Raw genomic sequence first — 15627 nt, 5'->3', positions numbered from 1 at the left:
CAACTAAAACTCAACGCCCATTTACCTTACAGTATTTGAGTGATACAGGTTACTTGGGTGCAAAACCAGCCTCGACTATAATGGAGCCTAATGCCAAACTCAGCAAAGATGAAGGGGATCTCTTATCTGACCCCACCATGTATAGAAGTTTAATTGGTAAATTAATCTATTTAACTATTACTCATCCTGACATTTCCTTTGTTGTCAATAAGCTAATTCAATTCTTAGCAACTCCCCGGACTCCTCACCTCCATACTGCACATCGTATCCTTCAATATCTAAAAGGCACACCTGGCCAAGCCCTCTTTTTTTATGCTAAATTTCCTCCTCACATCAATGATTATGCTGAAACCAATTTCAATTGTGCAGAACTATCTCTAAAAAAAAAAATTAGTTGCAAATTGGGCTTCTTGTAGTGATACCAGACGGTTTGTGTCTAATTATTGTATCTTCCTTGGACAATCTCTCATCTCCTAGAAGTCTAAGAAGCAAACCACTGTCTCTAGATCGTCAGCTGAAGCAAAATATCGGGCTATGGCCAATGCCACATGCAAAATCACTTGGCTTCTTTCTTTGTTGAAGGACTTCGACATTCAGCACACTAACCTAGCCATTCTCTATTGTGACAACACTGCAGCCATACACATCTCGGAAAATTTGGTGTTCCATGAAAGGATGAAGCACATCGAGATCGACTGTCACCTTGTTCGTGAAAGAATTCAGGATGGATCCCTCAAACTCATTCATGTTCTGTCAAAAAATAATCTTGCTGATGTTCTAACAAAGCCCTTATTTCCCACTCAGTTCAATGAGTTAATCTCCAAGATGAATGTAAGGAATTTATACACTTCATCTTGAGGGGGTGTATTAGGATTTATATATTTTTAGGACTGAGTTGGTTATTTTTCTGTTGTTGGGTTTGTTGTACCTTTGTAACTGTTTTGGGCCTTTATATTTTGCCCAATATTGTTTTGTAAAGCAGGTTGTCTTTTCTATCATTTTCGGGCCTTTGTTTCTCTTTAGTTTTTTACCATTCTCCTAATATTCCTTAATTTCACTTTTTTAATATGTTGTTATGCAATTGCATAGTGTCATCTTTAACAACCATAAACAAATTTCACTTCATCAGGCATAAATCAATCTATGCTTTCACCAAGCCAAAGCAATTGTGAAAAAAAACCATTTAAATATAAATATATAAATAAATGTATATTAAACTTACTGGTCAGCAATCATGGAAAAGATCTGGTCATTATGGACAGTAAAAATAGAGAAAATGTGTAATAGGCCTGAACTTCTTGTTAAGAGCATTTGAAGTAATTGGTAGAATCTCAGGCTGATCACATCTCAATCCTTCAATCTCAATCTCCTACCAACAAGAAGGCTCTGTCACGATTCTTCTCCATGATTTATAAACCATTGGAATCACAGTAAATGAACGATTTTAGAGAGAGAGAGAAGAGAGAAATATTTGTGTTTTGTATTGATATTTTCTATAACTGCACAGATTACAAAGAAGGTATATATATTTACACAAGAGGAAAATCTATATCTATACACATGGCCAATACCACAATAATATAATAGAACAGATTAATATCACTTAACATTCCCCCGCAAGCTCAACGGGCTGGTGATGTAGTGCACGATTTTTTTTTAGTTATTAAATTTTGTGTTTTATTTTTATTTAATTGTTAAGTGTTATGAATTATTTTATTTATTTGTTTGTTTGTCTTAAATTAATTGTTAGAATTGTTTGGTAGAATTTTGTGAACTTAATTGTTAATTGTTATTTATTTATTTATTTGAAAAATATGAATATTTGAGTTTTGGTTGAATGCACTAAGGTGCATAGTAGGTAGTGATGCACCCTAGTTATTGAGTGTGTGCATGTGCATGGTTGCATGGTGCACATGTGTAGAATTTTCTACACACTTGTAGTTTCCTTTTTATTAGATTTAATTATTTATTTGAAAAAAAAAAGAAAAGGAAAACAAGGGACTGGACGTGTAAGCATAAGTGGGAAAGGAGGATTTCAATTCCTATTTTAGTTGGGTCAATTCTAGTTAAAAATGGAAGAGATGTTGTCATCTTTATTCCATACCAATTAAAATAAAATCAATTAAATAAGAATTAAGATAAAATAATTAGGAATAGGAAACTTACCCATTTATTTTTATTAGGCTATTATGAGTAGATTAGAATAAAGAGGGAAGGAAAAAGGGAAGAGAGCCATTGTGCTTGGTGGCTGCCGAAACTAGAGAGAAGGAGAGAGAGAGAGACAGAGAGAGGTGTGTTCTAGAGATAGAAGGAGAGAAAGGAAGAAAAGAAAGGAGGAAGAAGAAGAAGGTCTTGGGAGGTCTTAGGTATGGTTTTTTTTTTTTTTATATTGATGATTCTTTTATTGATTTTAAGTCTAAGGTTTCTCTTTCCCACCATCCTAAGTTTTTTATGTTCTTCTTCTTCATGGGTTTCAAAAACCCTAGGGTATTCAAGAGTGATTGCCATTTGGGTGTTGATCAATTTGTGTTCTTTATTTTACAATCAAGAGAGGTAATGGATCTTTAACCCTAATGTTTTTATGTTTTTTTGGATTCATGGATTGATGGATATTTTTTTATGTTGATGCATGAGAAAATTGACCTAGGTGTGGGCATGGGTATTCATGTTGTTTTGGTTTGGTTCTTATGGTTGTAATATTTATATGTATATTCATAGTATGTGTATTGAAGTTGATTATTGATATGTGGTGTTGATGATATGTTGTTTAAGTTTTCTATGATTTGATGATAGGTATGTTTTGGCTTAAAGATTTTATGTGAAAGCATGCAAGGGTTTTAAATTGTGATCTATAAGAAAATGATGATGAATATTTTTAAAAATAACATGAAAGGATTTAATTATTTTGGGCTATGGGGCTTTTTGCCTAAGGGTGATGTTCAAAGCATGATTGTTATTTTTTAACGTTTTTATGTCAATTAAAAATCTTAGAAACATGATAGGTTGTTGTAAGATTTTAAATGGAAATATGTTAGTTTTGTTTCTCTTGGAATACTTGCATGATAGTAATATGTCAAGAGTATATTCAAGACAAGGTTAAAGATGATTATTTGTTTATGATTTGTGAGTATGTTTTAAAGTGGTTTGATGAATTATTGTATGCTAATGGTAACATTAAAATCATTAAAAAGGTGTAGAAACATGCTAGGGTTTGTGTTGGAACATTGTTATTAAATATGTATGAATTTTGTTAAGTATGATGAAAAGAATGAATTTCATGATTTATTGTAGGGTTTATACCTTTTTGGACCCTGTGTTTTGTCCCATTACCTTTTTGGACCCTATGTTTTGACAAATTACTTTTTAAACCCTATGTTTTGTAAAATGGTTAAAATAGAACCCTAAACTCAATTTTGATGAAGAAAAAGTTGAATATAACAGCACAGTTTTTAAGCAGAGTGGTTTTACTTTTGTTATGAATTGTTAGTTTGGTAAATTATTTGTAATTTTAGTTGAGAAAACATTGACCCTTTATTGTACTTGCTGATTTTGTGTAAAAATGATCACTACAACAATTTTCACTTTTAATGACTCTTTATAATGACTTACACCAATGGTGTAAGTCATTAAAAGTATTCAGGGATATTTAAAGTCTAATGGTATAAGTCATTAAAAGTTCTTGTTGATGACTACTTAAGTAAATCATTAAAAGTGGTGGGAGCGGGAGCCGTTAATTTAAAAATATGAATATAAAATTATTTATTTATAAAATATCAGACATGTAAGAGCATCTAACGTCTCCCCAAGGGAGGGGAGACGTTAAATGTTTGGCCTAATATATATAACCTAACAATTATTCACAAAAAAATAAAAGAATAAAAAAATAAAAAGAAAACCCCCTCACTCACGTTTCCTACACTCATTATCTCTCATACTTTAACCTGACAATTATTTCCTATAATCACTCTCCCACGTTTTTATCATCATTATTTTTATTATTATGCCTCTCTCTCTCCCCAAATTTCTCTTTTACTATCTTCTCTCTCAATTTCAAACCCTAGCCGCCTTTACATCCATCTCTCACTCTCTCCTTCTCAACATATCCCTCTTTTCTCTTTGTGTGTCTCTCTCTCTCACTCCCTCTTAGTTTTCTTGCATATAGGCGGCGAAGATGAGCACGCGACGACAATGTGGTGGACAGTGGCTTTCTTTATTTTTCTTGGAGGTTGGGGGCGAGGTCTTTGGTGTTCTTGGAGATGATGGTGGTGGCGAAATCATGGTGTTCTTGGAGTTGATGGCAGTAGTGGGATCTTGGTGTTCTCGGAGGTGACGATGGTGGCGAGGTCTAGGTCTTCTTGGAGTTGATGGCAGTGACGAGAGCTTGGTCTTCTTAGAGTTGATGGCGACAACGACTTTCTTCCTATGCACGGGGTGGATTTTACTTATACTTATATATATATGTATATATATTGTAAATTTCAGTCTGGGATGAGTCTATAATGTGGATGTGGTCATTAATTGGCTAATAAGTTCCCAATCTCTGCATTTTGTTCTATGTGATTCATATTGTAGAGTTTGCTAATGTATCAAACAATAAATCTTAATGGATCAATGCTAAAATCATATTTTGTTTGTGTTTGTATAAATTTATGAATTTGGTTTTGTGTGTAATAATATTCATTTGATTTTCTTATTCTAGATTTGTGTTTGAAAAAATATGTGTATTAATCTCAGATTTGGGCAAAAAAATTTTTTTTGAGGAAAGTGATTTGAGCAAAATTAATTTAACGCATTGGAACAAAAGAATATATTTAATTAATAAAATATAATATAACTAAATAATAATTCTAAATTGAGAAGAAAAAAATATTCGGATAATATAAACAAAAAAATATGAAAAAGCTTATGTTGTCTTCTCTTGGGAGACGTGACATACTTTCAACATCTCTCCATGGGGGACGTTGTAGGTACCTATAACGTCTCTCATAGGGAGACTTTGTAGACATTCAACGTCTCCCCCTGGGAGTCATCATAGGGTGTAAACGTACACCCTATGATGACTCCCAGGGGGAGACGTTGAATGTCTACAAAGTCTCCCCGTGGGAGTCATCATAGGGCTACTTTAGATGGCTCCTGCAACAACATCTCCCCTTGGGGGAGACATTAAATGTCTACAATGTCTCCCCCATGTAGCCATTAAATGTCTATTTTTTTGTAGTTGATGTTGTATATGATGAGAGTAATGTTTTGAGTGCTTAATTAAATTTTGCAAGTGTTATGATGTTTTAATAAATTAAATGGAAAATTTTAAGATGCCTTGAAATGATATTTTTGCACAAACAATTACCTACATGTTTTTTTTATATATATATTTTAGAAAATATGAGCTTTTAAAAATAAAAATGGTGATTTTAAGGATATATTTGGTTGCTAAAATTTTAGTAAAAATGTGAAGTTATATTTTAAATAAAAGGAATTTTATGTGTATGTTGAAATAAATTCATACCCTAAACTATTAAAATATTAAAATTGGTACTTTATTATAACTATGAGTGTTCATTTTAATAATTATGATTTTTTCTTTTTTTGAATAAGAAAAATATTGAATTTAATTTACTTGTGATTTTTAAAGTAAATCAAATAGTGGTTGAATGTTTATTAAATTATTTTTAAATAATTATTGGATTATCACTTATGAATTTATTCTATTTAAAAATTAAGTCTTAAAAATAATACAAGCAAAAATGTATTTTTCCACACCTAAAAATTGTAATTTTTCTTACATTAATTTTATAAATTTGTTAATTGGATTATAATGTTATTTTCTAAGGAAATATGTTAAATTATAAGTATTTTACATAACTTTTAGTCCTTATTATTTTATGGAATTTAAAAGTAAATAATGGGATTATTATATTTTAAAATGATTAAATAAATTATTTTTTATGAAATAAAAATAATGTCTTAAGAGGTTTAATCAACTTAGTGATTTTAAGGAGATAAATAATGGTAATCAAAGCATGGTACTAATTTATTATTTTTAAAACGATAGAAATAAACACGTGGGAACTATCGCTTTTAATGCCGCTTTTTAACAACATTCTCACATTTGCATGTCACATGCAATTTCACTTTTACTTTTACAAATATGACTATTATGCAACCATATGATTTTTACATAAAGACCATGCATGTAACGTAGGTATAAGTTGCATTATTCTTTTGGTGATTTTATGTGTGATTGTCTATTTTGGGAATGATGAGTAGTTTTCACCGCGTGTGCATGGCCCATGCACACATGGAAGATATGAATGGGCACAATAGAGTCTTATGTGATGCTAAAGGATGCTATTTGGTTATGGTATATGCTCGTTGTGAAGTATGTCAGTTGTGCTTTGTTTGGACCTGAGGTAAGGAAGCTAGATAGAAATTTTGGTTATTTTATACTATGAAATGGTAAGGCTGTCTTGTATGAATAAGAATGTTATGAATGATGATGCTTTTGCGATATGAATTACGAAATGTTATTTTGTGTTGATATGACAGGATTGTATGTCATTTGAATGTTGTATGTTGTGAAATGGTTGTTAGCGTGATAAATGCGACTCAACAAAAATGAGGTTACTAAGGATGTGAAGATGTAACCCGAGTTACTAAGGATAAGAAGACGTAACTCATAGGGCGGACGTGCCGAGGTTATTCAAAGACCAGAGATCCTGTTTACCTCAAGATGTGACATGGACAAGTTAGCGGACCATGTTCACAAAGATATGATGTTTATGATGACTATGTATATGATGTTGTGTTATGATGATTATGTGCATGATGATAATGGTTACGATAATGATGCTTATGATGTATGACGATGTATGAATATGAATATGTTTTGTTGTGTTTTACTTCTGTGTTATTTGTACTTCCTTACTAGCTTTTAGCTCACCCCCTTACTTTCTCTTCCAGGTAGTAAATAGGTTTTCTCTTTGGCATGGGTGGTGATGTGGGGACTTCTATCGTCAGGGTGTGTATGGAGTGGGGGCATCCTATGGACAAGAAACGATCAATTAAACGCCATTTTCTACAAAATAATGTTATGTTTATTTTTAACTTTCAGAACTTGTCAATGAGACTTGAACTTTAATTATTTTTAAAATGTTGCATGAAAACTAATATTTTTCTTTTAAACAATTAGGCCCAACTTGCATGTTTTAACAAGGCTCTACTGGGACTTTTTATAATAAGTGGCTTTTCTTTTGTAAACTTATGTGCACGCGAGTATTTTACAAAGTATTAAACTAGGGCATTTTACAGGTGAGCACATTGAGCTTGGTACTGGAATGCGTGAGCAGGCAGTGCTTTGGTGAGACAAGCAGCTAATTGCTCTTCGGAGGGTACAGCTGGACGACCAAGGATTTAGCAGCAACACGTTCACGAACGAAATGAAAATCAATTTCAACATGTTTGTTGTGAGTGTGAAGAATCGGATTGGTCGTCAAATATGTAGCACTTAAGTTGTCACAAAAAATAGTAGGAGGAGCACAAGAGGAAATGCCTAAGTCAGACAACATAGATTTTAACCAAGTAATTTCATCTGTACAATTGGCAATGTTTCAATATTCAGCTTCCATGCTGGAGCGGGAGACAACCTCCTATTTAATGAAGACCAAGAGACAAGATTGCCCCAAAGAAAAATGCAATATCCACTGGTACTACGGCTATCATTCGGGCAAGAGGCCCAATCCGCATTGGTGTAGCAGTGAAGAGAGAAATCAGAAGACTTTTGAAAATGAAGACCAAAGTGAGGCGTACCTTTGAGATATCGGAGTAAGTGTTTCACTACAAACCAATGAGCACCAATTGGTTGGTGCATGAATTGACATAGCTTACTGACACAATATGCTATATCATGACGCGTAAAGGTGCAATATTGAACTGCACCAACTATGTTTCGATATTCAGACCCATCAGCTAAGGGAGACCCATCATGTAAGGATAACACAGAGCCAGAAACCATGAGAGTGGCAACGGGCTTAGCATCCAGTAAAGAAGCGTGTTGGAGAAGATTGAAGATATATTTAGTTTGACAGATGTGTAAACGATGAGAAGAACGTGAAATCTCCAAGCCAAGGAAGTGATGAAGGTCTCCAAGATCCTTAATGGAAAACTAGGTTTGAAGTTGAGATAAAAGAGCATGTAAATGACTGAGCTTGTTACTGGTCACTAAAATATCATCAACGTATATCAGCAAAAGAACAACACAGTCACCAAATACAAAAATAAACATGCTAGAATCAGCCTTAGAAGTAGAGTATCCCAAGGAAAGTACAATAGATGTAAGTTTAGAAAACCAAGCCCGTGGGGGCTGTTTAGGACCATAGAGTGATTTCAGCAACTTGCAGACATGATGAGGCTTTGGAGAATCAATCAAACCGAGTGGTTGCTACATGTAAACATCCTCTTGGAGATCACTATGCAAAAAAATCATTAGAAACATTAAGTTGATGGATAGGACAATCCATACTAAGAGTAAGATAAAGCACAACTCGAATAGTGGCAGCTTTCACAACCGAGTTAAAGGTTTCAAAATAATCCAAGCCTTCAATTTGATGTTAGCCCTTAGCCACAATACGAGCCTTGTACCGATCAATAGTACCATCAACATGTAATTTAAGGCGATACACCTACTTGCATCCAACAATTTTAACATCAGGTGAGGGTGGTACATGGTCCAAGTGTTATTGTGTTGAAAAGCAGCGAATTCGTGGTGCATGGTCTACTGTTAATCATGAAATTTGCAGGCTTGAGAAAAAGTGGAAGGTTTCGGTGCAACACCTATATAAACACTCAGATACAACTTGAGTTTGTTGATACCTTCCTTAGAGTGAGTTATCATGGGATGAACATTAGCAACAAAATATGGGAGCACATCACACAGACCATGTAAATCCGTAACTAATGAAGTGGAAGAAGGAGAGGATGGCGAGGAAGGTGAATAAGGGGGAGAAATAGGAGGTGGCAGAGAAGGACAAGAAGAAGAGACAGCTGAAGAAGAAAAATGGGATGGAGGAGGGGAAGACAGGGTATGTTAGGATTAATGCTCTTAAAGCATGTAAAGGCATTTTATTGATTTAAATAAAAGTACAATTTTATTATATTTGAATATGATAATTATTTTTTGAATTAATTATGTAATAATATCAAGAAAATTTCATATTCATTCATGAGAATATGATATTGTATTAGTATGATTGAATAAGATCATATATAATGAATAAAATAGTGAGTAACATATTAAAGTAAGGAATCTTTAATGAATGGTTACTAGTGCGGTTTACTAAGCATACGAGATACAAGTGATTTCGATTCTCTCTCCTACACTGTCAAGGGTAAGGATGTCAAAAGAAAGATTTGTATAGAAGACTAAATTGCAAAATAATTAATTTTCCAAGGCAATAAAATAATTATGTGATCATTATAGGCAATTGATTAATTTTAATTTAATTAATTATTTAACTATATATTTTTATTTTGAAACACTACAAGACAATGACTCTACAATGATGACATCTATTGCGACAACGCTAAAGTCATCACTGTATGTAGTCGAAATCCACAAAATATTAAATTTTTTTAATTTATTAAAATAAATAAGCTACAGTGATGACATGTCATCGCTGTAGGTTCGTCAACAACACATGACCAGGCCCTCCAAATTCCTGGTACCCTACATCAACGACATGTCGTCGCTGTAGGTTACCAAGAATTTGGAGGGAACAAGAGGCGGGAACTGACTCTACGGCGACGACACTGTAGAGTCCTCGGAAAAAAAAAAGAGGGAAATATCTTTGTCTATAGCGATGACATTTCATCGCTATAGGGTACGGAGGGAACTTGAACGCCAAAAGTTGGTTGTCAATTCTCACTCCCTATAGCGACGACATGTCGTCGCTATATAGAGACCCATTTAATCCACTGAGCAGTTAAATTTTAGTGTATAGCGACGACATGTCGTCGCTATAGGACCCAAAAAAAATAGAGGGAAAGTGGACCACCAAAAATTTCAATCATAATTTCAATGGCTATAGGTCGTCGCTATAGACTGGATATGTAGTAAACAAAACATTCTGTGTACTATTTCCTTATCTATAGCGACGACAAGTCGTCATTGTAGGTTAAATGAAACAGCACGTTTTGTCTTTAGCGACAATTCTGGGGTTAGAACTATAGCGACAACATGTTGCCATCACTATAGAGTCCATCTCACTAACCCCACCCCGAGCCCCTTTCTTTCCCTATTTTCTCAGAAACTAAAAAACCAGAGACGTTTTTCACCATCTCCGCCGTCCAGGGCCCTTTAGGCGATTTTCAGGCAAATTTTTGGCCCCATTTCTTCAGGTATGTGTATTTATCACTCAGTATTTTGTATTTTGTTCATTACAATGTATTTTTTGTCAATATTTGTTTGATTTTTGTATATGGTAAAATTGGTTTGTGATAGTATTTTCAAATTGTGCAAGAATTGTGAGTGTGGTGCTTCTACGTTGGTTGAATCATCCTCTTCCTATTATTGGGTATTGATTTTATGTTTTGGTAATTGATGCATTTGTTTGGTAATTATCAATTGATTAATATGGTTAGTGTTAATTTGTAATTTTAATTTTTTATTTTCAATTTCAGATTTGTATTTATAGAGAGTTGGAGCATTAATAGAGGTATATATGAATTTTTATTTATATTTACTTTATTTTTTGGGGGTTTATATATGTATACGATTATATATATGTATGTGTATATAAATTAATGTGAATGTGTTTATGTGTATTGGTTTTTTTTAAGAAAAGGATGATTGTTTATGTTGATGAATTTTTTTTCATAGATTAATGTATATGCTAATTTAGTTTAATTTTGATAATAAAAAGTTAATTTGACATAAAAAAAGTTTCTTAGTTGTTTAATATCTTATTGTAATAAAATTAAATATTAGGTTATAAAAAATATTAAGTTAGGTGATATTTCATTGTATTGTGTATTCTATGCTATAGGTTAGATAAATCCATACTAGATGTTTATATTATGTTTTTTTTAATTATATATATGTTAGGTTGAATAAATAATATGTTGATTTGAGACTATGTTTATAATATGTTTTTTTTTAATTTAAATGATTTTATTAAATTTTATGTATGCTCTGGGACTGGTTTATGTTTCTATGCAGATTTTAAATTTTGGCATATGTTAGATTACAATCGTTATGCTGCCGAAATTTCAATAGATTTAGAAAAACTAAGTATTACAAAGTAGTTTTAAGATTAGTGTAATTAAAAAAATTTATTAATAAATTTTAAAGCAATTAATAAAAATTAATTAAAAAATTATATATTTTTAATTAAAATAATAATTTTACAAGTATAAAACTTTATTAATATTTTTTTATAAAATAAGTAGAAATTAAAATAATAATCTTTAATGTTAAATTAATAAATATATAATTAAATATTTGTATATTTTATTAATTTTATAATATATTCATAAAATTTGATAATATATATAGAAAAAATTTGGTAGACGAATTGAAGAAGTTGTGAGATGAAGGAGTTCAAACTAGAGACACCGCAACGAATGTTCCAGATCATTTGCTGGGTAAACATGTCAGCATCGGAGGTGTGAAAATAAAGCGAAAACTAAAAGAGCTTAATTGGAATAAAAAGAGTATTTTCTTTGAACTTGATTATTGGTTTGAACTTGAACTGAAGCACAATTTAGATGTGACGCATGTAGAGAAAAAAATTTGCGACAGTTTTCTCGATACTTTTCTTATGAATGAGAAATCTAAAGAAACCACCAACACATGAGTAGACTTGAAGAATTGAGGTATCTGAGAAGAGTTGCACCTCAAGGAAGACGATATGAAGTTGATCAAACCACATCCTATGTACTCTTTCACACTGGATGATAGACGATTTTTTTGTCAGTTCATAAAAGGAGTTAGACTTCATGATGGCTTAACACCGATATAAGCAAGGGTCGAAATGTGACTGAGAATAACATCACTAGTATCATGATTAATTATGAATGGCACAAGAACGAGCAATTTATTCACGCCACTGAAGAAAAACAAGTTTTCTACTTGGAAGATCCTTCAAGAAACAAAAATTGGAGGGTAGTAGAAGAAGTCAATCATCAAAATATTTGGGATCATCCAAGTATCGATGATGATAATGAGGTTGATGCCGTGCATGATAGTATTTCATCAAATTTCGTACTCATTGTGAAATTAGGAGAGTGGGAGGTTATGCCTTTGGATCGACTTGGTCACACCAGCATAATTGGGGAAACGTCTAAATCTATTCCGGATGTGGATGATGATTTCATCAATGATGATGATGATGACGAAATTAGTGAAATATTACTGTGACGACTGTGTTTTGTCGTCGATGTAGGTCGCTACACATACGAACCTACAACGACGCCAATTTGGCAACGGCATGTCGTCGCTGTAGACCTACATCGACGACTTCTGTATTTACAACGACAACAAAAGTCATCGTTGTAGACCTTTTTTCCTGTAGTGAAAAATTATATGTTAAAATAAATAATCATGTTTGGATTAATATGAAGAGAGATTAATATGTATCTTATTTATAATAAGATATTTATTTATTTAAATATGATATTTTAAGATAAAGTTAATTTTGAATGGACTGGTTTTTACTTTTGGATAAATATATTATCTTTGATATTAATTAAACAAACAAATTAGAAAACTAGGGAAAACCCTAATGTGGCTCACGACACACTCACTGTACAGTGGGTGTGTGTGGTGACACTTAGGGATAGAGATAACCCTAGGATTTGAATTTTGAATTTCAAATTAATTTGTATATTTAATTATTTTTAAAATAAGATTTAAATTAAATAATTAAATATATGTAATTGATCAGTTTTATTTTAAATAAAATAAAGATTAATTAAATTACTTAATTATCTCTATAAACTTGAAAAAGAAGTGATACTTTTGAAGAAGTTGAATTAAGCACTTAACTATTAAACTTTTTCTCAAGAAAAGAAAACGATAGAATTTCTTAAATGTGACATTCTAGTTTTAATAACCTCTATATCTCTCTAGATATTAAGTGTTGAGTGCATCTAGAGAGTCTAAATCAAAATTTTGAATCCTACGTGCCCACTCACGTCCTTTTGTGTTTAAGGATTGGTCTGGAAGATCAAGATGTGAGCTTTCAGAATAAGGATAGAAAGATCGTTGATTTATACAAAAAGATTCGTGGACTCTTGATAGGATACAAAAGGTAATATCTAATCTAGTTGTGTTTGATTTAATATATCTATATATGTATATGTATGATCTTGGTTGGTATTCAAATTTTTTTTAAAAGATCCATTCTGTTGCGTATCCTGATTTATCATATTTAATACCTATAGAGTAGAAGCAAAAGAGAAAGAAGGTGACAGAGGAGGTGGACAAGGTAAATCAGACGGTTAAAAAAAGGGGAAATTAGAGAAAGAAGAAGTAAGAGAAACAGGTAGGGAGGAAGAAGAAGAAGCCTAAAAGGGATAAGCATATTCATTAAAAACACATGACGAGAGATGTAAAGACAAGCAATATCCTTATCCAAACAGAGGTACCCCTTATGTTGGGTGCTATAGCCAAGAAAAACATAGGGTTCGGAGCGAAGTTGAAGTTTATGATCAGTATAATGTTGCAAAAATGGAAAACATAAGCACCCAAAAACTCTGAAATGAGAATAAGAAGGATATTTCTGGTAAATGGTAGAAAAAGGAAATGAAAAAGCGAGGACAGGGTAGGCATGTAATTTGTAAGGTATACGGCTGTTTGAAAAGCATAGGACCAATCTTGTAAGGGCATATGAGATTGAGCTAAAAGGGTAAGCCACGTTTCGACAACATGGGAGTTCTTGCGTTCCACGCGCCCATTTTAGGCAGCATTGTGGGGGCAAGAAAAATGATGGTGAATTCCAAGATTGGAAAGGAATGGGATGAGGAGACGAAATTCACCACCACCATCACTCTGAACAATTTTAATTTTGTTATCAAATTTACATTCAACGATTGTTTGAAATTGAATAAATGTAGAAAAGGATCAGTCTTTGGTGGACAAAAAATAAATCCATGAAAAATGAGAAAAATCATCGACAAGTAATAAAAAATACTTAAAACCATTAACAGAAGAAATAGGGGCAGGTCCCCAATGATCCATATGTATTAATTCAAAAGGTTTTATAACCCTTGAAGTGGACAAAGAAAAGGGAAGTCTATGAATCTTGGCCAAGTGACATACATTACAGAAGCAAAAGAAATATTGCATGATTGAAGGACTTGATTGATGATTGGTTGGGTAGGATGACCAAGACGGAGGTTCTAGATGTTATTATTGGTGGTACGAGCAAGGAAGAGTTGAGGAGGAGAAGAGAGAATAGGACACTGAGAGGAAGAAAGTGTGACACAGTACAAACTATTTGCAAGGATCACTTGAAGAAGGATGTTCTTTGAGACCTGATGCTATACAAGAAAATAAGAAGGATAAAACTCAACATAAGCATCATTGTCTCGACAAAGATCAGTATAAGATTATGAGTAAGAGCAGGAGAGTGTAATACATGTTTAAGAGAAACAGTAGAAGAGGAAGGGTAAGAAAAATTATAAGACAAATTAAAATGGCCAATGTGAGTGATAGGTAAGGTCCTACCATCCCCTACCATAACTTGATCCAAACCAGTGAAAGAAGAGGCAACATTCAAGTGAGTGAGGTTTGGAGTGAAGTGATGTGTAGCATCGGAGTCCATATACTAAGAAGGATCCCCAACCGTGGAAGCAATAACATGAAGAACAACCATAGTAGTGGAGCTGGAAGAGTCAGGAGGGGGAGTAAGATACATGTTGAAGTTGCGAGGTTGGCCCATAGGTTGGTAATAATGATTCAGACGATGATAACAGAGAGCAGCAATGTGGCCTTGATTATGTAACGACCCAACTACTCTAGACTTTTGGACCATTAACAAAAACTAAACATACTAATCCTTAATAAAACTTACATTGTGAAAATACCATAACTTTATTAGAAAACTTGTAAAAATAAGAGTTACTTACATAAATTGTCAAGTAGGATATGGGATCCCATTGTTTTAAAAACAAAACATAATTTAAAATAAAAAGGAGTTACATAGCAAGTGTGGAAAAATACATGTAAAACCATAAAAAGAAGACTACATCCTCGAAAATCGAACTCTCGACTCCTTGAATCCATTCATCACCGATACACAATCCCCAAGCATCCACGAACCTTACTGCCACTATAGCTATTTTCCTGCACATATAAACAAAAAGGAATGAGCCTAATGCCCAGCAAGGAAAATCTACCACATAGTTCATATACATAAATTTCATAAGAAACATAAAAACATAACATAACATACATTACACTTATTTCATACACATACTATAATGGCCATTATTACTTGGGGTCCCATAGACTAAACAAGTCATATGCCCATGAGATTAGTGGGGTCCTACTAGCTAAGCAGGTCATATGCCCATAATCTATTTGGGGTCTTGTTAGTCATATGGGTCATATGCCCAAGCCTACAAACATAC

General features: G+C 32.9%; 1 protein-coding gene and 1 long non-coding RNA gene across 2 annotated transcripts; one reads left to right on the top strand and one right to left on the bottom strand.

Annotated features, from left to right (window-relative positions):
* The first annotated feature begins 2037 nt into the window (after window positions 1–2037).
* LOC133831802 (uncharacterized) lies at window positions 2038–4598 on the top strand. Its single transcript, XR_009892560.1, has 3 exons — window positions 2038–2366; window positions 2487–2553; window positions 4148–4598. It is a non-coding gene; the product is annotated as an uncharacterized LOC133831802 (long non-coding RNA).
* A 2972-nt stretch (window positions 4599–7570) lies between these two features.
* On the bottom strand, window positions 7571–8011 carry LOC133832578 (uncharacterized mitochondrial protein AtMg00810-like). The gene has a single exon (XM_062262904.1). It carries the CDS (start codon window positions 8009–8011, stop codon window positions 7571–7573), a length of 441 nt encoding a protein of 146 aa, XP_062118888.1.
* Between the last annotated feature and the right edge of the window lie 7616 nt (window positions 8012–15627).

This window comes from Humulus lupulus, chromosome 1, assembly GCF_963169125.1.
Source record: "Humulus lupulus chromosome 1, drHumLupu1.1, whole genome shotgun sequence".
In the NCBI taxonomy this organism is placed as follows: domain Eukaryota; kingdom Viridiplantae; phylum Streptophyta; class Magnoliopsida; order Rosales; family Cannabaceae; genus Humulus; species Humulus lupulus.
The sequence above is the reverse complement of the archived record's forward strand: the minus strand, read 5'-3'. Positions and strand labels throughout refer to the sequence as shown.